Raw genomic sequence first — 24,782 nt, forward strand, 5'->3', positions numbered from 1 at the left:
TTGTATAGTTTTGGAGATATTGGTTGTAGAGATGTCCATCTTCTCTCCGATATAATGGAACTAGATGGCACCAAAGCACCAAAAAAATCAACCAAACAAACAAAAAAAACCACATGCTTTTTGGGTCGGTGTGTAGGATTCAGTGGCATCTAGTGGTAAACGTGCAGAGTGCAAACACAAACACATTTTTAACTGATTAACCAAGAAAAGAATTGACTGATTAATCGATTATGAAAATAACTGAAAAGTTAATTTCAGGCCTAATTTTAACAGCCATGCTTTTATCCACTAGGTGGCGTAGCACCTTCACGTGGTGAATACTGAGGTTATTAAACCTGAATGTGCAGGATAAACTGACAAACATCATAAACTTCACAACAAAGGTTCATGACTGAGGGGACTGAACCTTCTCTTCTTTTCTATTTTATTCTATTGATTCCACTTTAACTGCTTCACACTTCACTGCCTCTACCATCTCACCCCTCCTCCCTCCCCTCCCTGCTCACCAGATAAATGAGCCGGTCATCCCTCCTCTTCCTCCTCCTCCTCCTCCTCCTCTTCCTCCTCCACCCCTCTCAGTGGAGTGTGAGATGGTACGACCCACTGCCATACTCAGCGGTCACCTCTTCCTCTCTCAGTGAGGAGAGCATCAGTCAGACGTTCACACTCTGAGGTTTTATCTCTCCTCCTCCTCCTCAACCTCCTCCTCATCCTCTTCTTCTTCTTCTTCTTCTTCTCTTGTAATGACCCATTTCAGGAGCGACTGCCACCGAGACAGACGTGAGTACCCCACACACACACACACACACACACACACACACACACACACACACACACACACACACACACAGAGTCAGATCAGTGTATGTGAGAAGATCTCATGACTGAAGACACATGTATTAAGCTCCAGTGAGGCGAAGTGCAGGTCTGTGTGATGCATGTATGTGGGTTTGAGTTTTTCTTTCTTTGTGTGTGTAGCAGATTAAAGATGCTCTGAGTTCACTTCAGCTTTGTTGTACATGTGAGGAAACAACTAGTGAAAGAAGAGCAGCACTGACGGTGCAGAAAGAGGATGAGCTCACATGAGGAAGATGTTCTCAGTGTAGTATTTCATTCATCATTAACAGCATGAGGGGATTATGCATGGTTCACTCTTAAGGCAGTTGTGTGTGTGTGTGTGTGTGTGTGTGTGTGTGTGTGTGTGTGTGTGTGTGTGTGTGTGTGTTTGTGTGTCTGTGTGTGTGTGTGTGTGTGTGTGTGTGTGTGTGTGTGTGTTCTTGTTCTGTCTTTGCAAGGACCAGTTTGAGTTTTACACCTGATATCACCTAAAAGCTAAGCTTTTTAAGGATTTATATGTGTGAAATACATGTAACTTATAAAATGCATAGGTTTGCTTTATTGTTTTTCGTGTCTAAACTTGCTCTGTGCCAGAAAACATTCTTGTCACAAAGAAGAAGTCACAACTTCAGACAATTTAAAAATCTTTTTAAAACCTTCAAAAAATCTAAAACTAACAATACCTACTGATAACATGGGTGTAAAAATCTATTATTATAATCATCTTTGTTTTAAAATATTTCTCAAATGAAATGATTCTTGTGTTACAGATTTCCATCAGTTCTGTCAGATTTTTACAAAAGCGTGATTTAATCAGACATAATAGGGTTAGATATTCCCTGAGGACCCCGTCTGACCTCTCGGCTTAAAAAAAAGCAGGTATACTGCTCAAATAGACATATATATATATATATATATATATATATATATATATATATATATATATATATATATATATATATGTATATGTAGACACTACATTTACCTTGGATCATATCTCGACATCACCACCATGTTCATTAGGTCAAGACAAATTATCAAATCCATGTGAATGAGGGACCTGCAGGACTTAAAAAAAACTCTTTCTCAACTGATCTCAATTAATGATGTAAAGATATACTTTGTTATAGTTCTGGTTTTGGTCAGGAAGGTTTTTCTGCGGTTTACACACATCACTGTTCTGATAGTTGTTGATCCATCCATATCTGGGGGGTCGGGTCACGTGACAGCAGGCCGAGCATGACGTCCCTGCCTGCAGAAACGCTTTCCAGCTCCTCCATCTGAAGCGAAGGAGCAGCGGTCCTCCTCTGAGTTCCCTCCAGATATTCAAGCCCCCTGACCTTTTTATCTGCTCTCATTTTGCACGCTGCTGTCTCACGTGTAGCTCCATGCTGTTTCAGACGTGTCAATGGGGCAACCGAACAGCACAGACTGGCTGTTTTCACATCACTTGTAGCACCTCAGAATATGATTGGCTGTTTATGAGTCATTGTCTGTTAAATGATTTGCTGTTTGCGTCACTCGTTGCTCCATTATCCAGAGATGTGACAGACGGTTTATGAGCCAGGGTTCAGTCATTTTGTGCTTTCATGGCAGTTTGTATTTAATGCATTTAAGTGAAATATATTATCAAACTACTTTCTTATTCTTACTGATATTGGCAATAGATATTGCTGTCGTTTTATCATCCAGGTCTAATGACTGAGGTGACGTAATTCTCAGTTCTCTTTGATAACTGAATAATGTATTGGAAATTAGTATTCATGTCATTTTAATAAATAAAAAAGGTCTAAATATAACGTTCATAATGAGTTTACGTCAACAAAAACATTTTGTTTGACAAAGAAAACCAAACACGTTGCTTGGGAGTGTGCAACAATTAATTCCTCACACCTTTAATTGATATCCGTTGTCACATTGTTCAATAAACTGATGCAAAGTTCACCACAGGTTTTGGTTGCATATGCATCCTAAACTGCAACACAACCAGCAGGAAAATCACTTACGCCAAGTTTAGAATTTGCTTACGCACAAGATAATTTTCACGTCAAAGTCAGGTTTTATAAATAACTACTTATAATTGACTTGGGTTAAGTCATACTTAAGATCAAAATTCATAATAAGTCTGTGTTATAGAGGTGATCGTACAGTAATCGCAGCGTTGGTGGTTTGATCTCTGCCTCCTTAAGTGAGATATTGAACCAGTTTCTCCTGATGATGGTTCCTCGCTGCCTCGCTGCACAGAGAGCGTGTTTTAAAGCACTTCGGGTAAAAAGCAAAGCCCACGTAATGATGAGCCTCCTTTACGGCAGTATTGCAGGATCGCTGTGTAAAACCGCGAGTGAAAGAAGATGAAGAGAAGTGCAGGTTTTCCATCAGGCAGCAGCAGGATTTTCTTTGATCTGTTCGGAGCAAAATGACTCAGTTGATCGAAGCGAGCTGGTGTGAATGTTTGAGCTGTTGTGCCAGACTGTTCCAGTGTGAAATGTCACAAGGCTTTTCATGAAATTAAGTGTTCTCGTAGCATCATCTCCACGTGTCTCTTTCAGGCATTTATCTCAGGTGAGTGTCTCTCGGGCCTTTTCTTTGATGGAAACGCTGCTCGCCCTGATAAAGACCAGACTCCACTTCAGCCTCCATGCGCATTACTTTACGAGTCAAGTTCAAGGTTTTGTTTATTCATCCAGAAAATCACTGAAATGTCAGCGCTCACATCCTCACCACCGTCCACGGTCACGGATGAGAAGAAACATCAGTGTTTCAGTTTCTAAAACTGGTCTGAATGTGGCTGCTAACATTTCAGCAGCAGCTCTGTGATCAGCAGGGTGTGAAGAAATGACCCTGAAACTCTAATATGTTATTTTACTGCTCGAAGAGTGAGAGCGACTGGAAAGCAAAACTGACAAGGAGCTGTTTTGACTGAACAGGAGCTGGTGGGATGTAATGCAGGGTTCTGTACCTCCTGTGTAAAGAGTGAGTGAGGTGGTCGCTCACTTACAGACAGGACTGACTGACTGACAAACTCAATCAATCCCAGCATGCAACAGAAGTCACAGCAACCAGGGCTGGGAGGGTTACTTTAAAAACATACAGTCACTATTTAACTGTTAAAAAAATGTAGTTAGTAATGTAATCCAAGTATCACAGTATTAAAGTGAAGTAATTTAATTACTTTCATATTAATTGATTAGTTGTTTGGTTCATGAAATGTCAGAAAATGGTGAAAAATGTTGATCAAAGTCCAAGATGACGTCCACAAATGTCTTGTTTTGTCCACAACTCAAAAATATTCAGTATTCTGTCAGAGAGGAGTAAAGAAACCAGAAATTATTCACATTTAAGAAACTGAAATCAGAGATTTTATGTATTTTTTTAAACTAAAAACGACTGAAAGTGATTAATCAATTAATTGATCTTGTCATAGTCTCATTTGGACCTATTTTTCAAGTCTTTCCTGTCACAATTATTTTCATTAATGATAAATCTGTGGACCATTTCCATAATTGGTTAATTGTTTTGTCCATAAAATGTGAGAAAACAGTGAAAAATATTGATCAGTGTTTCCTAAAGTCCACGATGACGTATGTATTCCATCACAGATAAAAAGGATGCAATCAGATTACATTTAGTAAAAAGATTATTTAACAGGATTAAATTTTTAGAAATAAAGAACAATATACTACCATATACTAGGGTTGGGTGATGTGTAAATTCTCCAGCCAGCCATCATCAGACCATCAGCTGGTGATTGGTGATATTTATTGATGGGAGACAAATACAAGTAAATAGGAGCTGCTGGATAAAAAGTACTATAATGTTGTCAACCAAGTCCAATGAGTGAGTCAGAAGAAAAAAAAACGTTTTGTGAATTGTTTCATGTTGTTTATTTGTTAAGTCTGTTTCCGTTTGTTTTTATCCACACACCAACTTTTACACATCAGCTCAGTGTAAAGACTTTTATGCAATATGTCAGCCTTTTTTTTCTCCTGGTGTTTGCACTCATGTTTTTTTTAAAAACGCGGAAAATGGAAATTCACTAAATCCTGCTGTTTAGAAACCACTAATTGATGAGGAGGTCATCCATCCTCTGAAAGCAGCTGTGAGAAGCATAATTTCCTCCAGTTTCGTGATGCATTATCCCCGCGTTTCCGTGTTAATGTGTGTCAGAACATTTCCACAGGATGAACGTCAGACAAGTTTGTTCTGAGATATAATTTGGGTGAACAGACAAACAGATAATAGACAGGATGTGGAGGAGATGAGAATGAGAGCCGTGCAACAGGAAACTAAACGGATCCGTGATCTGTGAGAAGCTCCTTCTTTATTTATTTATTTATGTAAAGACATAATGGATCGGACAGTTGGTGATTCATGTGTTTTTATCACGTAGGTGCAGCTGGTTTCTGGTTTAATTTTGGCGATACAGCAGCTGGTTTGATCCCTTCCTGTGGACTAATTTACAGAGAGGCTCCTTTAAGGTCACCTGACCGGAGGAAGTCATGTGATTAGCTGAACATGAACAGCTCACCTGGATCTATTTCCTGGATGCATGCTGGTGAAGATCTGGTGTTTGTTGGACATTTTGTTGTTACACACCAAACGTAGAAGTCAAAATGGAGGCGAGGTGAGTTCATTTATTTAACGAGAAGTCTTTTGATACCACATGTGTTTTATAAGAAAAGATCTGCAGGCTGAAATGGGGGCATTTTACTACAAACCACTTGTATAATGTCACTTGATTTACGTCACCTGAACTGTCGTACTCTCCAACAGCAACATATGTTGTTTTGGGAATAATTGACTTAATCTGGCATTTAGATCTGAGGATGAATGATTTTGATAAAATATCTAATTACAATTATTTTGACAGATATTGCAATCGTGATATGGTTGTGTGTGTGGTTGATATAGCAATGTTAGAGATTCTCATCATTTTTACATAATTTTTCTTATTTTGATTGAAAAATATGACAAAATGACTATGGTGTGATTTTTTTTTGCTGGAATCTGTACCAAATGAAGACGTGTTTATGAGTCTGTAGAATCCGATTTGTCGGACAGAACATCTCTGCCTCATTCCTTTAAAGTTTTGTGATGCTCATTTTGCCTTTAAGAAATATTGTACCTCCTTTGGAAATTGCAGGAAGCAATATTGGGATTTCAATCTAATTTTGATTAATTGTGCAGCCCCGGACAAAGTACTCAACCCAAGTACTTGAGTCAAAGTACAGATATTCCTGGTCAAAATTTTACTCAAGTTTAAGTACTAGAGTACTTGCTTTTTAAAGCACTTGCGTATCCAAAAGTACAAATTACAAAGTACATTTTCTAATATCAGTACATTGCTGTATATCTGAAAACACCTGATGATGCACTGACCTGCTTGTAGAACCACTCTGCCACACAAAGTCTATAGAAGCACCGATAAACACTTCAGCATAGAAATGCAATCAAAAACAAAAGCTGTTGTCATTTTCTGGTGTAACTGTATTAAAATCACTGCATGAAAGCAGATTGAAGCCGACTGTAAGGATTTCTCTAAGTCTGTGAAATAACTGAGATTTCTTTCTGGCTTCAGGGGAAGTTTATACATGAATTATGTGGTATTTTTCACCACGTTAAAAACAATCCAATATTAATAGCCTGCCTGGAATTATTTCTGTTTTTCTAATTATAATAACATCTTGAGATTTAATTTTTTCTTTCTCCTGCCGTCATTGTTACTGAGTTTTGTTTGAATGAAAGAGGGAGAACTTGTTCGTGCCTGGATGACATATTTCTGCTTTTACATCAGTTCCAGTTGAGAGCTGATTGGCCATCAGGTTTTATACACTGGGGGAAACCCTGTAGTTGTAATACCACAAGCCAACTTTTTTTTTTCCAATGATGGTGAAGTAATGACCCATCCTACTCTGCCTCTGATTGGCTAGGACTTGTTGCCTTCATGGGTTGGGCTGGTTAGGTTTGGGCATGAGGAGTCACGTAACGGTAAAACGCTTCATTAAGTCACTAAATTAATGAAGCTAAAAGAGGAGGTATGTTGTGTTTGGCCTGGACTTGTTTTTATTAGTTTTCACTTCAGTTTATTTTGGAGAAACTTAACAGTCTGCCGCAGCTTCTCATTGGTCTTTAAAGCAGCTCAATGAATCAGTCGATTCGGCCCTAATGATCGAGAGTAAATCTTCAAAAACTTCCTGGGAAGAAAATGTCTCAAATGAACTTTAAGAAAGTTAAGAAAACTCATGATTTCAAGGTAACTGTCTTCAATAAATGTTTAACATTTTGTAAAGCATTTTGTATTTCAAAAATCGTTGAGTAAACTCATTGAAGTGAAAGTGAATGATGGTTATAATTTAATATTTTCAACTGCAGTCATTTATATATAACCTTTAAACTCAAAAATCATTGAGGACTGGCTCTCATTTACTGTGACACACAGTACAATATAAAAACAAAAGATAAAAATAATAAAAGACACAGAAGCAATTAAAATGACAAATGAATACTTTTCATAAAAATACAAGATACAAATACTAAAAGTAAAACAGGTACAGACAGAGGCAGTGCAGTTATTGAATTCACCTCAGGACACAAGAATATTGATTTTTCGGGTGTTTTGTTCCAGATTGTCGGGAAAGTAAAAGCAGAGCTTCTCAATTCAGTAAAATAAAACTAAAAAAAATTGAGAAGACAGTTGCCTTGAAATTACAGTTAATAAAAATGGACCAAAAAAGAAAAGCAAACTCTTTGGATGATGAGATCACAGCGATGGCAGAGGAGATTTAAACCAGAAAAGTCACATTATTCAGTGCACCTAACAGTGGGCTGACAAACAAACACAAATACATAGCTTGGGTTTGTGTCACTGTTCCTTCGTCACAACTATAATTGATAATTTTTATCACATTGTTGATAAAACTAATGCAAAGTTCACCACAGGCTGCAAAACCCCGATATAACCAGCAGGAAAATCACTCGTCAAGTCTAGACTCTGCTTAGAGGTGAGATCATTTCCATGATAAAGCATGGTTTTATAAATAACTACCTATACTTACACTTTGTAGTGAAGTTCATTTTATAAGTGAGGCCCCTGCAGCACAGAGAACTGATAAAAGACTGAATATGTTCTGCAGAACAGCTCACAAAACACTTTCTAACAGGGATCACTGAGTTCTGACACTCTGATCAACAAAGTTTTATCTTTTGTCTTGATGCTTGATTCTGGACGACGACTCTGAAACCTCTCTTTTCACTCTGAACTTTTCTGCGCATCAAAACTGACACAAATGTGGCGGAGGCGGACACATCATAATCATCATTGTCGCTGTACGGCGAACAGAAATCACCTGACAAACAGTTAAAAACAAACAGAAACGGATGGGCAGAGGTGATCGTTGTGGCCTCATCCGAACGCCAGCAGACGGCCTCGGCTCTGCGCTGGATTTCCTGCCAAACTTTGAATAGCCTGTCCCTGAAAACCAATAACCATGAGGGTGTGAAATTGTCCTGTCATCACTCTTTCTTCCATCCCTCCTCTCTCATTTTCCCCTTTCTCTGTCTCCTCCATCTTTCCCCACCTCTCTCCGAAGCTGATGTGTCGTCCAAACAATGCGAAGCAATAAGCAAGCAAATCGCTGTAATCACTCAGTCGATGATACACAATCACCCGCTCAGCACACGGCGGGAGACGCGGCGACCTGGCAGCCTTATCGATCTCCGGAGGGGAGGGGTGGGCAATTAAAGGCACCCCGGCAGTTAACAGATGGTGAGTGACGGCGCTCATAAACCTCGCACTAAAAGACTAATGTCCTACAAGCTGTAGCCGGCGTGGAAGCCATAAACAACCCTGCCGCCGACTGTCAGCGCTGCGGGTGGGGAGAAGGGGATGATGGGAGGCGAGGGCCCAGCTGCTGCCTTCCCGAAACACAGCTTGATACGCGGGGGGTCCGCAGAGCCGTGCACCGAGGGCTGATGGAGGTCGTGGAGAGACAGACGGCTCTCAGCCTTCAATTACAAAATCTAAATGGGGACCGAACGGTTCAGTCTGACCGAGGAGATGGAAGGAAACAGAATGACACTGAACTTTATGATCTCAGCAAAGACGAGTGTGTTGTCTCACAAAATCTCTTTTCTTTGTGATCACAAGAAAACGCTTGATTTTCATCACTCTTGGAATGGAAATGTCGGTCTGCTACAGAAGAGTTTGCTGTGAGCTTTTGTACAGACATTAATGATCCACTGAGGATGAACCCTACTGACTTTGTTGATCATCTGACTTTTCCTGTGGCGCCACCATGATGGAGATCTTCACGCGTCCAGAAACCTGTGCACAAACCCAAAAAGACCTGCAAATGTACCGTCCGGAACCAAACCAAGTCTGTCTATTGTTTGAGAGCTGGGACCCAGACCCATGCAGACTGGTCAAATGTCAAACGCGATTCAGGCGGGAGACACAGACCCCTGCACCGACTTCACAGCTAATTCCTGTTAGCAAGATAACATTTATTTACAAGTTGTCAAAACAAATCTTTGTGTCTTATATAACGTTAGTGGCCCCGTCCCTCACGCCAAGAAAGTTGGTAAAATGCATCCTCGTTATTCCTGTTTCTGATGATACACTTCTTCTTCGAGGTCCACCTGTTGTCACGGTGACAGATAAACGTGACTTGTTCAGAATCTGTAGTGTAGTTTTCTTGCATCGAGCACGATAAAGAAAACTGTGACTGTTTGCCCTCTTGAACTATAATAATGATTCTCGTTCATTGTCAGCTGCTAACATTAGCATAGCTAATTTGTTATAATCTGTGCTCCCTGAGAAGAATCTGACCTCTGCTCACTGACCCTTCACCTCCTGAGCAGGGGTATTTGCTTGCACGGGTCATTTGGCGCCAACTTCTAACCATCATGATCAGCACTGTCTGATCACAACCGGGTCCTCCTGGTTTGTAAATAGCGAGCAAGCTGCGGTGCAGTTTGGCAACAGAAGTATGGATCTCATCAGCTTGTGAATGGGTGCTGCAGACACAAGCAGTTTTGGTCGTGTCCTCGGTCCAGTCAACACATTTAATTTCTTGCGGCCATTGATGCTGCCGATCGCTCCGAAATGGTTGTGATCCTGCTGGAGTCCTGTACAACTTGAGCTGACCAGTGGAATATCGATTCTGTCAACCACACATGCAACAACCAGGCAATTGGGTGATTTTTGGCGCTGGTAAATTGTCAGATTCAATGTTTGCAGATTCATAACTCGTCTGGATGACTGGGGGAGAATGGTACATCTGCTGCTGAAGTGTGCATACAGCAATGAAAGTCACCTGACTACTGTTATTACGTCCAAAACTTCTCAAATGTTCTGGACGAAGCAGCGTTAAATAGCATGCTAGAATTCATAGACATGTTATGTAAAATGTCCTGAAAATCACCAGCTATTTATACATTTAATATGACTATGTCAATTGCCTTAAAAAATCTTTTATTACAAACATAATGATAAACACATGCTGGGATATTTTTCTACCCAAGACACACATAGATCAGCTCCCCATAATCATTTTCAATAAAATGGGTGGAGCAAGAGTATTCACAGACATTTGGACCAAACTTCACTGCAGGACTGACAACAGCGGTGAGAAAAACACAATGTTCTTCTTGTGAGTGAAGTATTCAGAGGAGTGTTTCCCACAATCCTTTGCTGATCAATATGGCTTGCCTCTGCAGCCGATCAATGAACCTCTCAGTTTATAGAGTGTATGGAAATAACTCAGTCTTGGGCTGTTTTTTTTTTTATATAAATAGTTGCAGAGAAAAGAAATCTTCACTGTGATGGTGAGACACAAGAATCAGAACCAACTCTGCCACATTACAGGGCTTTTTAGCTTAGCTTTTAGCTACATTTTTTGGTTTTATAGCACCTTTTTTCTGTCTGATTCAGTCTCACTGTTTTAGCAGCAGCTTTTTTAACCCCCCTGCACACCACCTGCCCAGCAGCAAACAGCAGACAGAGAGACAAGTTGGTGAAAATAGTGGAGCATTTAGCAGCTAAAGAGTCAGATGTGCTTCTCAGGAGGTGGTGGAGACCAAAACAGAGCAAAAAGGAGAGGAAATATTGGGCTTTAATTCATCAAACATGACTCAGACTAGATGATCATGTTGCTCTGTGTCTGCTGGATGTGAAAACAGGAAACTGTTTGCTGTTTGAGGTTAGAACAACTTAGAAAAAGCAATAATGTGTGAAGGCTTTGTGTCTGTAGGTTTGTTGTAAAGTTACACAGCCCCCTAGTGGTCAAAACATTAATTACTGCACCTGTTTTAAAGACAAGTATAACTTCAAAAGGTCCTCCGACTTTTCTGATCTGACACTGATATCAGCAGATGACATCATTTCCCTTCCAAAAACATTTCAAAATTAAAACTTAATTTTAAGTAACTTAAAACTTAAAATCAGACTTAGACAAAGGAGGTATTTAAGTCTGGTGTTTTGCTGATCTATCCATCCCCTCCAACCTTCTCAACATCACCCAACTTCCTCCTTTTCTCCTGAAAGGCAAGAGTCATTGGCTTATTGGTTTTTCGTTAAAGTCAGTGTCTCTTTAACCTCTTGAACTAACACGGCCTCAGGATTTGGTGAAGTCACAACTCAGAGTTAAGTTGCATCATTAAATCTTCATGATGTTTCTTAAAATTAATCTCAGAGGCCAAAATAATACGTCTCCATCTCTCCCAGGCTGACATTTACATGTTAGTTGTCGAAAGTGTCATGAATGTGAGAGGAAATTAATTTCAGTCTGACAGATGGAGGCCAATTAGACTCTCGGGCTGCTCGTTAAGGTGGCCGGCTGAGCCCGCTGGGTGAGCGTGTGTCTGTGTGTGTGTCTGTCTGTGTAGCTCTGCAGTATGTGTGTGTTCGGGTGTTGTTTGTTTACCGTGCAGCAGAGTCAGAGTCAGACTGTGTTACCTGTCCACCTTCACCGCCGTCTCCCTCAGGTTACAGTCACAGCCAGTCAGTGTCTAACCTGATCTGACGGTTTGTTTTTGTTTTTCAGACGCCGGGATGAACGGCGAGCTGAGAGCCGGTCGCACCACGATGGCCAAGAGAGGAAGCAGCGCCCCCGACAGGTGAGTGTGCGCCGCTACACTGCACGTCTGTGGCTCAGGTGGAGGAGGGCAGGATGGGGCAGCAGCTTAAGTTGCCAGCATCCTTCCAAACCAACAATATGACCTTCACACCCACTGTTCAAGCTAGCCAGGAAGTGGAGCTGTGTGCAATCACAGTCGAACTGTTGAGAAAAGGGTTTGTTGATCATTCAGCACAGTGTGAGAAATGACTACGTATGCACCAATCTACGACGCAGCGAGAGGCACAGATAACTTTAAGATTCAGGAAAGGTTTTTAGGAGCAAACTGTGGAAACAGGAGCAAACTAAACTTTTAAAACATCTATTCTTGCTAGTTTTACGGGAGTCTGAGTAATCCTGAGACAAATTAAAATAATCAAAATGAATAAATAAAAATAAAATTATAAGAAATGATCAGTAGATGCAATGATCATAGTAGTTTTCAGTGCTGGTTGTTGGTGTGTGGCTGTGCTGTCGGTGTTTGTGTGAAGCTGACAGTGAGTGACGGTCCAGCTGTCCCCAGCTTTAACCTCATTCTCTGTTTACATGGAAACTAAAGCCAAACCGTCCTCCAAATCCCAGCGCCGCCCGCCACTGGACGGATTAAAACCGGGACGAACACGAGTCTGTGCCGGCCAGAGCTGCTGGGATTTACAGCCAGGCAGCCACACAGCCAGCCCCGCAGAGACCGTGAGGATCTGTGGAGAGAACCAGAGGGAACGGTTCAGTCTGCATGGACAGACGCTGCTCAGACTCTCAGATATCTGTGAGAGAGCAGCCTTAAATAAAACTCATTACCATTACTGAGAGAAACTGAGGTGAAGGGTCACAGGTCACAGACTGAACTGAGAGTTATTTGGATGGTAGAATTAATGCTGTCTCACTCAGTAATCAGTGAAGCAAAAATTCCACCTACTAAGTTTTTCAAAATATACAAGTTATCCACTGATACTGATCCAGCATTAAGTTCAGTGGTGGAACAAATACTTCTCGGTATATATTACATAAATAATTAATATTGCAAGTCTGTATTAAAGTTTCTGGTACTAGGAAAATTAAACTATTTGCTTTCTCAGTCCACCAAAGTAGTTTAGACCAACAGAGGTCGTGTTTTTATGACAGTGTTGGTCTGTTTGCCTGACAGCTCCGTTCTGCTGCAACAGTCAAGTCAAATTTTATTTGGATCGTTCAATATCACAAAGGAGCTTTACAATTTGTACAGTGTGCGACACCCCGTGTCCTGTAAACCATCAAAAGAGTAAGGAGTAAGAGTATACTGACAATAAAGTCGTGTCGTATCGTATCATATCGTATCGTATCATATAACTTGCTGGGTAGCTTGTGAATTCCACTAAGGGATGAATAAAGTTATCAGATAAATGTAGTGGGAGTAAAAAAGTACAATTTCATTCCGAATTGTTGTGCAATATAAAGTTGCAGCAAAGTGAAATACTCAAATACCTCAAAATTGTGCTTATGTGCAGTACTTGAGTAAATGACTTAGTTTCACGCCTCTGTCCTGGTGATAACTGTGGCGGGGGCATCGTGTTTTCTGGTTTGTGTCCGTCCTGAAATTTCTTTTAAACTTGTCATAAATCTTCACTCGGACTCAAAGATGAGCTGATTATATTTTGGTGGTCAAAGGTCGCTGTGGCCTCACTATACAAAAGAAATCATGCACTAATTATGACCAAATTTCATACAGAATATCTGTCAGGATAAAATGATGACAGGTCAACTTCACTCTGACATCATAATGTTCTGCTTTCTATCAGTCCTTGGTCTTCCTCTGTAAAAGTAGTTTTTAAATCACACATGTCAATATAGTAATAACTTTTGTTTTGGCAAAAATAAATAAGTACACTTTATACTTAATTAAATCCCTTCAAAGTCTTCACTACAAACATACAGCTGTGAGGCAGTTTGGCCTAATTCTAGTTTGAGCTCTGAGAGCATTTTGGGAGGAGACTCATCATACAGAGACCATTCAGAGAAAGAGAGCGCTCAAATCCACCAGAGGAGTAAAAATCTGATAGGAGAAACAGATGGATGATGTGTGAACACGTCCGATCGGGAATGTTTTATTTTAACAGATTGCAAACTTCTTTGGAATGGCAATATGTTAACCTTCAGAGATAACGGTGGACATTTGGTGCATGTACAAAATAAAATTGAGTGTGAAATGTAGTGAAATGAAACCATTTAAGGCAAAAGACTGGAGTTTTCTCTTCCTCTGTAGCAGTTTGCATTCTTGAACTTCGTTTTAAAGTGTGAACAAGTCTCAAGCTTCATGTCTTAATTTTTCCTGTCAGCTGTCTCTATAAGCTGATGAGCTGAAGAGACTTTATTTTTCAGGTCATAAATGTCTTCGGTAGAGACATTTGTGGGCGAGCAGCTTCTCCGAGGAAACTTTGAAAAGCCAGCAGGATGTGACTTTGATGAAACTTGGGGCGACATGTTTTCTCTTGTAACTTGTGAATACTTTTGTCATTGATAAATGTTGGAGCCTCGCTGAGCTCCTGGATGTTTTCGGGCGAGTTTTCTGCTGCTCAGAGCAGGTTTACTGTCGTTAGTTTTGATTAGGAGACAGGGAAGGAGGCTGGACCCATCTGGAACACAACCTGGTGTGATCAGATGGGGAAATGCTGCAGGAAACACACACACTTATGGGGAAATGTGTGTGTGGAAGGTGCTTGGACTCAACTTCTGGAAAAACATGAAGCCGCTCCCTCCCCAGTGAATCATTTATAAATAAATTATGCAACTAATGATTATTTTCATCATCGATTAACCTGTAGATTATTTTCTCGATTAATCGATTAGTTGTTTGGTCTACAAAATGTCAGAAAAATAGTGAAAAATGTTGATCACTGTCCTCAAATGTCTTGTTTTGTCCACCACCCAAAGATGTTCAGTTTATTGTTGGAGAGGGGTAAAGAAACTAGAAAAATATTCACATTTAAGAAAGAGGAATCAGAGAATTTGGACTTTTTTCTTTAAAAAAATTGCTCAGACCTATTGATCGATTATCAAAATAGTTGGCGATTAGTTTAACAATTGATTATTCATCTTTGTAAAGATTTTCTGTGTGCATTCCCTGTGTATTCTGCTCAGTGGTCTGAACTAACCTAAGTGGGAATAAATGAAGGTGAAGGGTTTACTTCATCTGATAGCTTTGAGGGTAATTCTGGTATTTTTATACCTTCTGCATTTTTTAAAACATATTTTGGGGTTTAAATCACTAATAAGTACAAAACGTTTTGGAACTGGTCCAGTAGATCCCCTCAGTCAGCAGCTGTGAAACCAGCTGCAACGTGACCTACACTCAGTTCAAACAGTTCAAATTGAGCACTTTTTTTATTAACTGATAATGTTAAACATTGCATTATGAGACATTTGAAGCCATTAATCATATTCTACATTAACCAAATCACTTTATAAACGTAACTGAGACCTGTGGCACTTTGCGCCGTGCATCGTGAACATGTTGCACATTATCCTGCAAACAAAAACTCACTAAATGCTTCAACCTTTCAGATCAAACAGGATCAGAGTGTCTGCAGGGAAACAACATTGTTTACTCTGAGCTGACGTTAACTGTCATGCAATGTGGCTAACGTTAGCAGTGCTAGCAGCAGCAGCAGCAGCAGCCTGCTCTGCTAGCAGGTTTATGTTCGTGTCTGTGCTGAATGTGGTCACACATCGCTCCACTTGAGTGGTTTTATACATACAACCTAATTTTCATTTTCTAGATCAAAATACTGAAAAACCACGTTGGTTTTATGAACTTTCATCTGTCCTACTTTGCTGATAACAACATTCGAGCATTAGCGTTAGGCTGCCGTTGGATAGAAAAAGTGTATACATAAAAATATCCTTCACGTGTCCTTCAGTTGAAGGGAATTATCTTGGTGCATTGCATCAGTGATTGATGAAAGTAGAAGAGACATTTTTTTAACATTGCCAAGTTATTCATTGAGCCGACTTTTTCAGAATAATAATGAGTAACTTTGGATGGAGGGAATCTGTTTCTATCACATTATTACTGCTTTCTCAAAAACATATGCAGGTGGATTTCTAATGTCCACTGAAAGTGATTTTTTTTTTTACAAGTGACAGGACTGCAAACTAATGATTATTTTCATAGTCAATTAATCAGTTGATTTTTTTTTTTGTCAGTTTTTAATAGTTGATTCATTAATAGTTGTTTCCTTAAGTCCAAGATGACGTCTTCAAATGTTTTGTTTTTCTTGTATTCAGTTTACTGTCAGAGAGGAGTAAAGAAACTAGAAAGTATTCACATTTAAGAAGCTGAAATCAGAGAATTTTGACTTTTTTCATTGTAAATTAAACAATTAATTGTTGCAGCTGTAGCTCAGATTGTTAATCTAAGTGTCTGACAACATTATGGAAAGGATCCCTACAGAGACAGACCTTTCTGCTAAAGATTAAGATCCTTTTTGTTTACGCAGAAACAGCTGACTTATCGTTTGATTCCAGACTCAATTTTAAAGAAGCAGTAAATTTAGCTGCAGCTCTAGCTGGCCTCTGAGTTTTTTTAGCGTTGGTTCAGATGGATTGCTTTGTTACCTTCCCTGCAGACATTTTAGTCTGAACTGTTTTTTGGCAGATTATTGGTCTTTGTTTGATGTGAGTGTTTTTTTTAAAAAAAGCTCAAACTCTGCACTTACTGTTCAATATCAGCTCTATAAAACTCTCAGCTCTTTATAACTGAATTCATAAGTTCAGTGCATGATTGATTTCTTCTTCAAGGACTCAGATATTGTCTTCTAGTGTTAATGATTTTCTTAGACATAGTTTAATAGTTGTGTACACATTGCAGAATCATCTGCACCATGACTCAGGCTAAATATCTCCATAATATGCTCTCATGATTTACTGTTTGATTCCTCGCTCCGTCCCTGCTCCTCTACAGCTCCGTCTCCCGGGCTGCAGCCCTCAGAGAGACGCCGGTCGCTCCGTCCTGCATTTAAATCATTTTCCTCCCCGAGGACGTCCTTTTATGTTTTAAAGAGAAGCTTTTTAAAGCAGCGCCTGCTTCTCTGAGCTTCAGTCTGACTCTGAGCTTCAGAGACAGAGACTCCGGGGACACTCGGAGCTCTGGTCTGAGGTGAAGGAAACCGAGCTGTGGGGGTGTGTTTTACACTTTATCGATGCTTAACTGCACCGATGTTGTGAGAAAAACATCATTCCCTCCGGTATTTCTCCTGTCTGGCCTCACTCTGATGGCTTAAAGCTTCCACAGGCTGCAAGGTGTGTGTTTATTGATTAGATTGTCGTTAATTAGATGAGATGATCAGCTGTTGAAGTTGAGAGGACACCAGCAGTTACTTATGTTGAGAAGAAGTGAACAAATGTCACCTTGGTGAACATGCCAGGGTGTTATGATGTGTCTCAAATGCTGCATTAATCTTCTACAATGACCTGGTAAAAATGATCATTGATCTGATCTGATTCCTGATGCTCACCTGTCTCAGATCAGCTGCTTCAAATGATGGTCAAATTCCATCCTGCAGCGCAAATTTAAAAAGCAGCATTTCCAGAAAATCATCAAAAAATGTTGATTAACGTGCAACTTGAGCCCCGGCATTAGTCTGCATAAACCCCTGCAGAAGAAAAGGTAACAGCTGCTAGCTTCTTTACATCTGTACTGTTAGCAACCAGATGCTAACTTGCCATTTTCAGTGTGTAGGTTGCTAATTTGGTGGTTGTTGTTGTTTCCCATGGCGACAAGGATTTTGAAAATCGAACACGAACATATTGGATGCTGCCTAAAATAGACGGCCGATGGCAGGCTTATAACCACGGTCTGCATCTGCTGAGTTTGACGGGATTTCGGGTAAACTGTTAGAAAGTGATGATCAAAACTCCACCTCAGCTAAAGTGAAAGTTTCTTCTGACATTTTGACTATTCTTCAAAATCTCAGTGTGTCCAGTAAAAACATGTGGACGGAGACATAAGGATTTTTATTTTTATGATGAAGACGTTGGTGAAAGACCACAGCAGAAGAGACTGTACTGTTTGAACTAAACTCAAACTACAACGTCCATCAGTCTCACTAACACAGACTGAATACGTGAAAATCAAACTGAAATGAAATGGAAATATGTGAATGAAAACACACAGCTCTGACTGTGTGTGAGTCTGTGTGTGTGTGTGTGTGTGTGTGAGTGAGTGTTTGTGTGTGTGTGTGTGTGTGTGTGTGTGTGTGTGTGTGTGTGTGAGTCAGTGTGAAGAGAAGCTGTTTGTCATCATGTTGGATGATCAGTGTCACAGAGTCCAGCAGCTGTTAGTTTAACGTGACATGATGTCTTCAGTCAGAGCTGCTGTCCTGCTGAGAGCGTGCACACACACACACACACACACACACACACACACACGCACACACACACACACACACACACACACACACACACACACACGCACTGGCATTGTTGTGCAATTATGCAACTCGTCTCCGGGGCTTCACTAAATCACTCCAGTATGATCGATGGCTGCGTCCTCTCTGTGTTTGGTTTGCAGACAGACACGCAAACATGTCTGGACTTCTATACTTGTGAGGACCTTCATCCAGAACAGGTTTATATTTGGCTTTCCTCAGTAAGATGATTTTCTTTAAAGTCATGTAAACTGGATTTCCACTGCTGTCCCACCCCACTGCCAGAATAATGACTCACAATATTTCTATCATTAAATGCAAATTCTGCTTTTATTTAGTTGTTAACTGTGAGCATGAATACAAATAGACTAAACTCAACTCAACCCAACTCAAGTCATATACAATTCCTATTTTGTTCACACATGTCATATATGTGTGCAGAAAATGCTGCATTCAGAATAAAACCTAATTCAGAATATTCAAACAAAAGATACTGTTTTCATAACCTGCACTGAATTTTGAATATTGACATATACATAACAATAGTGGAAGATAAGGGTGCATGAGTGCATTACCTCGCCCCTAACCTGAACCTTATTCTTAATCCTCAAACAGACTTCAGGAACAGACAGAATGTTATCACTAAAACTGAAACTGGTCCTCACACTGATAGAACTATAACAAACACACACACAGACACACACACACAGAGACAGTTTGGACGGTCTGATCCTGGCTGAGCGGTTTGTGTCTCATCAGCCTCGGGGATCTGAGGACGGCTGTCGTCCAGACGGCCACTCAGCATCCAAACACACAACAAGAAGGAGTCACGGTGATGTCACTGAGTGACCTTTGACCTTTACATCACAGCTCACGTGCGGCAGTGAATCAGCATGCTGTCATACAGCTGCACAGACCAGAGCTACTGGGCATCAGACACACACATCGTACTACTACTGATACCACAGACAGATTATCAGTGATACTACAACTTTACTCATGTTAGTACCATCGTTTGTATACTGCTACTCCTCTGTACTTCTTATTCTACTGTCACGACTAAAACTACAACAGTTTGCATGCTTTAGTCTGGTTGAATCAGACTCTGGATAGGTTTCATGGAGGAGACGAGCGCCTGTCACTGTAACAGTGACTCTAGTCTGCAGTGTAGAAATGTAAAAATATTTTCATATTTTACACATGCTCCCTTTCCCTCCCTCCTCTCTGCTGCCTTTCTTTCCTCCATCACAGTTATGATTAATGTTTATACCCAAAAATGGACAAAAAGTAATTATAAAGGAGCAGTGGTGGTCCAGTAAAGCGAGGCAACACAAAAACATGCTGTACACCGATGCTTCAGTATTAATAATCTAATGTCACTTTAAGTGTGTGTTTGCAGTATTTCAGTATTAATCTCGATCTGGGAGAAATAAAAAAAAATGGGTGATTTTATTTTTTGCTGCCTCTTGTTACTGGGAATTTCACAACCTTTAATGTCATAGAAGATGGTGGTCATGAATGACTCATATCGTATGTAGAGGGAGAAAACCTTGTATCAATATGGACTGGATGATCACTGCTGTTGTTGTTTTGTATAAGTAATATCAATTACAATTCTTCTGTAACTACAACAACTGCAGCTCCATCAATTGTTTGTCTCACATTTTTCATTAAGATATTTTCATGTTTCAATTCTCACAGATGAGCTGATGTACATATGCAAGCTATGGTCAAGAGTTGGGTTTTAAATTTCAGGTTATTGACTTTTTTGCAATAATTCATAATCTTTAAAGACAGACTCGCAATTCATCTAAGAACTGATCACTTCGCCCACTCCAGTGTGTGAGATTTGCCTTTGAAAATTGAAAAAATGTCATCCTTGCATTAGTTCAATTCAGGAACCAGACTTTCACATGTGAAGTTGCCCTTATTAGAGCACTTTTTGTCTTGTAATTCTACTATAACAACCACAACACAACATCTACATCAACTGTTTGTCTCTTAAGTCTCACAGATGAGCAGCATCCCTGCAGCCATCCCTCCTGCTCCGACACACACGGCACACTGGGACGCTTGCGGGTTGCTTCCCACCAAATCCATGTGAATCAGCGTTTAATTAACTGATGGGGGAGCTTCCCAGACTCCCAGCAGGTCTCAGTTTGTACAGTTTTCACATTGATCTTTGGATTTGTTGGAGGTGGAGTCTCCGACTGCATAAACTGTGTTTTTACCTCCTCCTGATTAACTTCACATCCACTGAGTGAGGAGGCAGATGCAGGAAAATCAAAGGAGAGACAGAGGACGAGAGAGAGATAGAGAGAGATAAAGAGATGATGGAGAGAGAGAGGAAGCGGGGTAGAGAGAGAGAGCTGTGCAGAACACTGTAATTATGTCGTCTCGTCCCTCGATCGCCCTGCTGAGATGAGCGTTTAGTTAAAGAGATGAATCAGCGTTTCCTTTGAGCAGAAAAATAACAGCTCGATAAAGAGGCTGCACAAAAAAAAAAGAAGAACAAGAAAACAAAAACCATTTAACCCACCACACACACACACACACACACACACACACACACACACACACACTGGGAAGATAAACAGAAAGCAAACCAAACAGCCTCCTTGTTTAAATTTAAATGTCGCCCTTTGATGGAGCTGTGATGGCGGCGCCCGTTTTCCTAGTTCCACCTCATCGTCTCTGAAATGACCGAACGTGTTTACATGCAGACGAAACATGCAATTTAAATGTAATTAAGATAATAATGCAGATAAAAGTTGACCAGCCGATGCACCATACTGTTGCTGTTTTGCAGGAATATTTCTCAGATCTTCTTCTTTTTACAGATAAAATTCTATATTTTCTCATCTTTCATCTCTTTTATGTATTTGTTCTGTTGACCTGATCTCAAGGTGAATTGAATGTCATGAAAAAAGATTGTTTTAATGTAATATTGCACAAATATGATACTTTTTTTTGCTAATTAAGCAATAAACAAACAAGAAAACACCATGGTGTGGATAAAACCCAAATGTCTGAAGTAATTTCGCATGCTATCATAATACATGTTTTGCTATTTACATATCATTTCATGTCATTTAGTCCAGTGGTCTCAACCTTTTCAAGTTGTGAGCCCCCCCCCCAGAGTTCAGGAATTACTTTCATAATACATGACAGCGAGCAAACTCCTTCCTGGCTCTCATTTCGTGGATCTTGCTACAATATTTTATTAAATATAAAATGGGTCCACACACTGTTAAAGACATTTTGCTCTCCTCCTGACCGTCTTCAGCAAGAGTTTGATCTGACTGGTTGGACGTGATAAGGTGCCTGCCCTTTTCCAAACAGTTTCTAGGGACGTCTTCCCAGATGGTTCTATGTAATGAACCATCTGGCATGTCAGACTAGTCCAAGTGTGGACAAGAAGAAATTCTGCGCTCATGAAAAAATATCTCCGGTCAGGCCTCTTGCACACACAGCATGGTGATGGTCAAGAAGACAGAAGAATATTATCAAGACAAATTTAGAAAAAATTTAAATATTTAGATTTTTATTCTTCACCTCCGTCTGGCAACCGTCTCGTGGGTCCTGAACCCCAGTTTGAAAACCACTTATTCAGTCTGTACAGACTCACGCAGAGACAGTGTATCATGGGGCGCACAAATGTCATGTGACCTAAAAACCTAAAAAATCTCATGTGACCTAGAATAAAGAGTAGTGTGACTCACCGGATGCACACTGCGGATGAGTCTTGCCACTGGTCTCTTGCTCCAAGCAGCATCACGGGGTCTGTGTCTACGTTTTCAAAGTCCCCGGGAAACAAGAACAACCTTTGAGCTGAAGGAACCTACAACCTGCACGCTGAAAACCGCAAATTAGCGCCTGGGACGCTAACAGTGCGAACATAAACAAGCTAGCAGCTGTTACCAGTGATGTAGTCATTTTAATGCCAGAATTCACCTCCTGACATGCAAATGTTCCACCAAAACAAGTTCCCTCTTGACACTATTTTGCAGCAGAACCATTGCTGCATCCTGGACTTGGCGCTGCCCAAAACGTTTGAGTAGTTTAAAGAAATGCAAACAAAGCAGGGCGTTTTAACCTCGATAACAGAATGTCTATGTGTGGAGTCAGACATTTCTTCAGTGTCGTGTGCTGTGGTCAGACGTCTAACCATGCAAGATTATATAAAGAATGATAAAGTCCTCAGATGGAGGAAGTGGATGATGGGTCAAACAAAGACAGGACTTTCGCCTGGACCTCAGTTCATGTCCTGTGTAAAACCAAAAGTCAGCCTTGATTTAACTTACGTATGCAAATTAATGTAACTTACTTAATGTACATAAGTAACATAATGATTATAATGAAAACCACAACCTTTTCTTAAAACTTAAACTGTATCCATTTAACATTAATGTTAATGCTAACCATGATGAAGACCACCATGATGACAAAGGTCACCTGACTGGTGTTACCACCTCAAAAACTCATCAAATGTACTGGAATAAACATGTTAAATGACATGTGAAAAGCTTGCAACACACAGACATGACACTCGTAATGTCCTTAAGAGTTTAATTTATTCGTCATCCCATGAGATCATGTTGGTCTAAAAACAAAGTAATTGTAAGAACTGATGGCAGCATCAGTCAAGACGCCTTAGAAGTGCTTCTGTTTAACCTGGGCAGTGCCTCAAAGATTAAAACTCTGCTTTTCTTCACTGTGTGTTTTATTTTAAAGCTTCCCTTGAACATAGATACTCTGAACTTTCCTGGATAATGAGAATAATAATAGTAATAATGATAAATACTACAGTACCCGTGACCTTCAGCCGTTGTTGCCATGGAGAAGGAGTGAGCCTTGTGCTGTGATCCATTGGAAGTTGGAAGTTGATAGTTCTGGGTTGGTATCACCGACTTCCAATCTAAATATGTTCCCATGCATCTGTTCGGGAAAACATGTACGCCTGCAGCAAACTGATGTTTGTATGACAAGTGTTTGAACTTCACGAGCATCTACAGCCGCTGATATGACAGATTATAGCACCGAAGTTTCTAGCGGGAACTGAAAAGAGTTCTCCTGTGGGGACAGGCCGAAGAACCCTTTGTGGTTCTATTTATCACCTTCATTTCAGTGTAAACGGGTCTATAGCTGCTCCCAAATGTGTGTTTAATTATCTTTAACGGCAGACTTTGGCTGACGTGAGGCGTCCATGTTTATTTGCATTTTCAAGTGATGAGTTTCCCAACGAAAACTTGTTTGTTTATGTGAACTTTACGTACAAGTCAGAAACTGGTGACTGCAGCAACATTAATGTGACATAAGTTCTCAGACATTTCAGTGTCAGCGGACCTCAGAGCTCCCGGCAGCCTGAGGTCACCTCCTGACCCGCCCTCCGGTCCGAGCCGAGCGAGCTGAGGTGGCAGGAACATGGCTGAACGGCCCATTAACCGCCGTCTCACCACGCCACGCTACGGTACGCCGCCGCTGATTTATGACACTGCAGCAGGCTGGCTAGGGTGAGCGGTAAATCAGAATAAATGGATGTAGTGGTGGTGGTGGAGTGTGTGTGTGTGTGTGTGTGTGTGTGTGTATCCTGAGGAGGAGACACACAACTGCTGTGAGGAATATGAAACCAAACAGCTCAGCGTGGTGTCACCTGCAGCCAGACACTCACCCAGGAACACATGAATATGTATGAACACACACACACGTTGCTGTTTGGTGTGTGAGGGGGGGGGGGGGGGGGTTACTGAGGCTGAATGCTATCATTAGTGTTGGAGGGGGTGAGCGTTAAGTAGCAGCTATATAAATGCAAATTCCTCATCATTTCCTCGCCGTGTCTCCTCTCATTGTGCTGCGTTCAAGTTCAGCTCGGCCGCGTTTCCTCCTCCGCTCACCTCACCCTGCAGCTCCCCTCTCTGCTGCTCACCTCCACTTTCTGTCTCCACCTTTTTTCTGTCTCCAACTCAGACAACTCTCCTGCTTAAAAAAACACACACACACACACACACACACACACACACACACACACACAGAAAACAAAACCAGAGCAGACTTCTCATATCACTGGCTGCAGAATAAAGAGAGGATATTTGAACAGATCATTGATTTCTCCCTCTCCACTAACGCGCTCTCTAAATGTGTTTGTCCGTGGTGTTTATTGACGTTCTTTGCTGCTGTGTAATTATTCCCATCAGGAGAACAGCCACTGAGTTCTCTAATAACACCATCAGGGTCTGCAGCAGTACAGCGCAGAGCAAATTAAAAGCCTTATTAGCACCTGAAAGGGCTTCTTCACAGTGATTATGAGCACAATACTGACACAACTAAACAGCTAAAGTATTCTGGATTTCATACAGCAGCAGCATTTACTCATGTACACTATTTAAGTGTAATGTTGACTTATTTGCATTGTACGTTAACCTCCAGAGCA

General features: G+C 40.7%; 1 protein-coding gene across 1 annotated transcript in view; it reads left to right on the forward strand.

Annotated features, from left to right (window-relative positions):
- Positions 1-627: 627 nt before the first annotated feature.
- Positions 628-24,782, forward strand: part of LOC146317075 (RNA-binding Raly-like protein) — a 51,917-nt gene continuing 27,762 nt past the window's right edge. Inside the window, exons 1-2 of the mRNA XM_084733746.1 lie at positions 628-780; positions 11,880-11,952. Of these exons, the coding sequence (XP_084589872.1) occupies positions 744-780; positions 11,880-11,952 (110 nt within the window). The 5' untranslated portion in view covers positions 628-743. The remainder of the gene's footprint in view (positions 781-11,879; positions 11,953-24,782) is intronic.

Source organism: Lutjanus erythropterus, chromosome 13, assembly GCF_056507025.1.
Source record: "Lutjanus erythropterus isolate fLutEry1 chromosome 13, fLutEry1.hap2, whole genome shotgun sequence".
NCBI lineage: Eukaryota > Metazoa > Chordata > Actinopteri > Lutjaniformes > Lutjanidae > Lutjanus > Lutjanus erythropterus.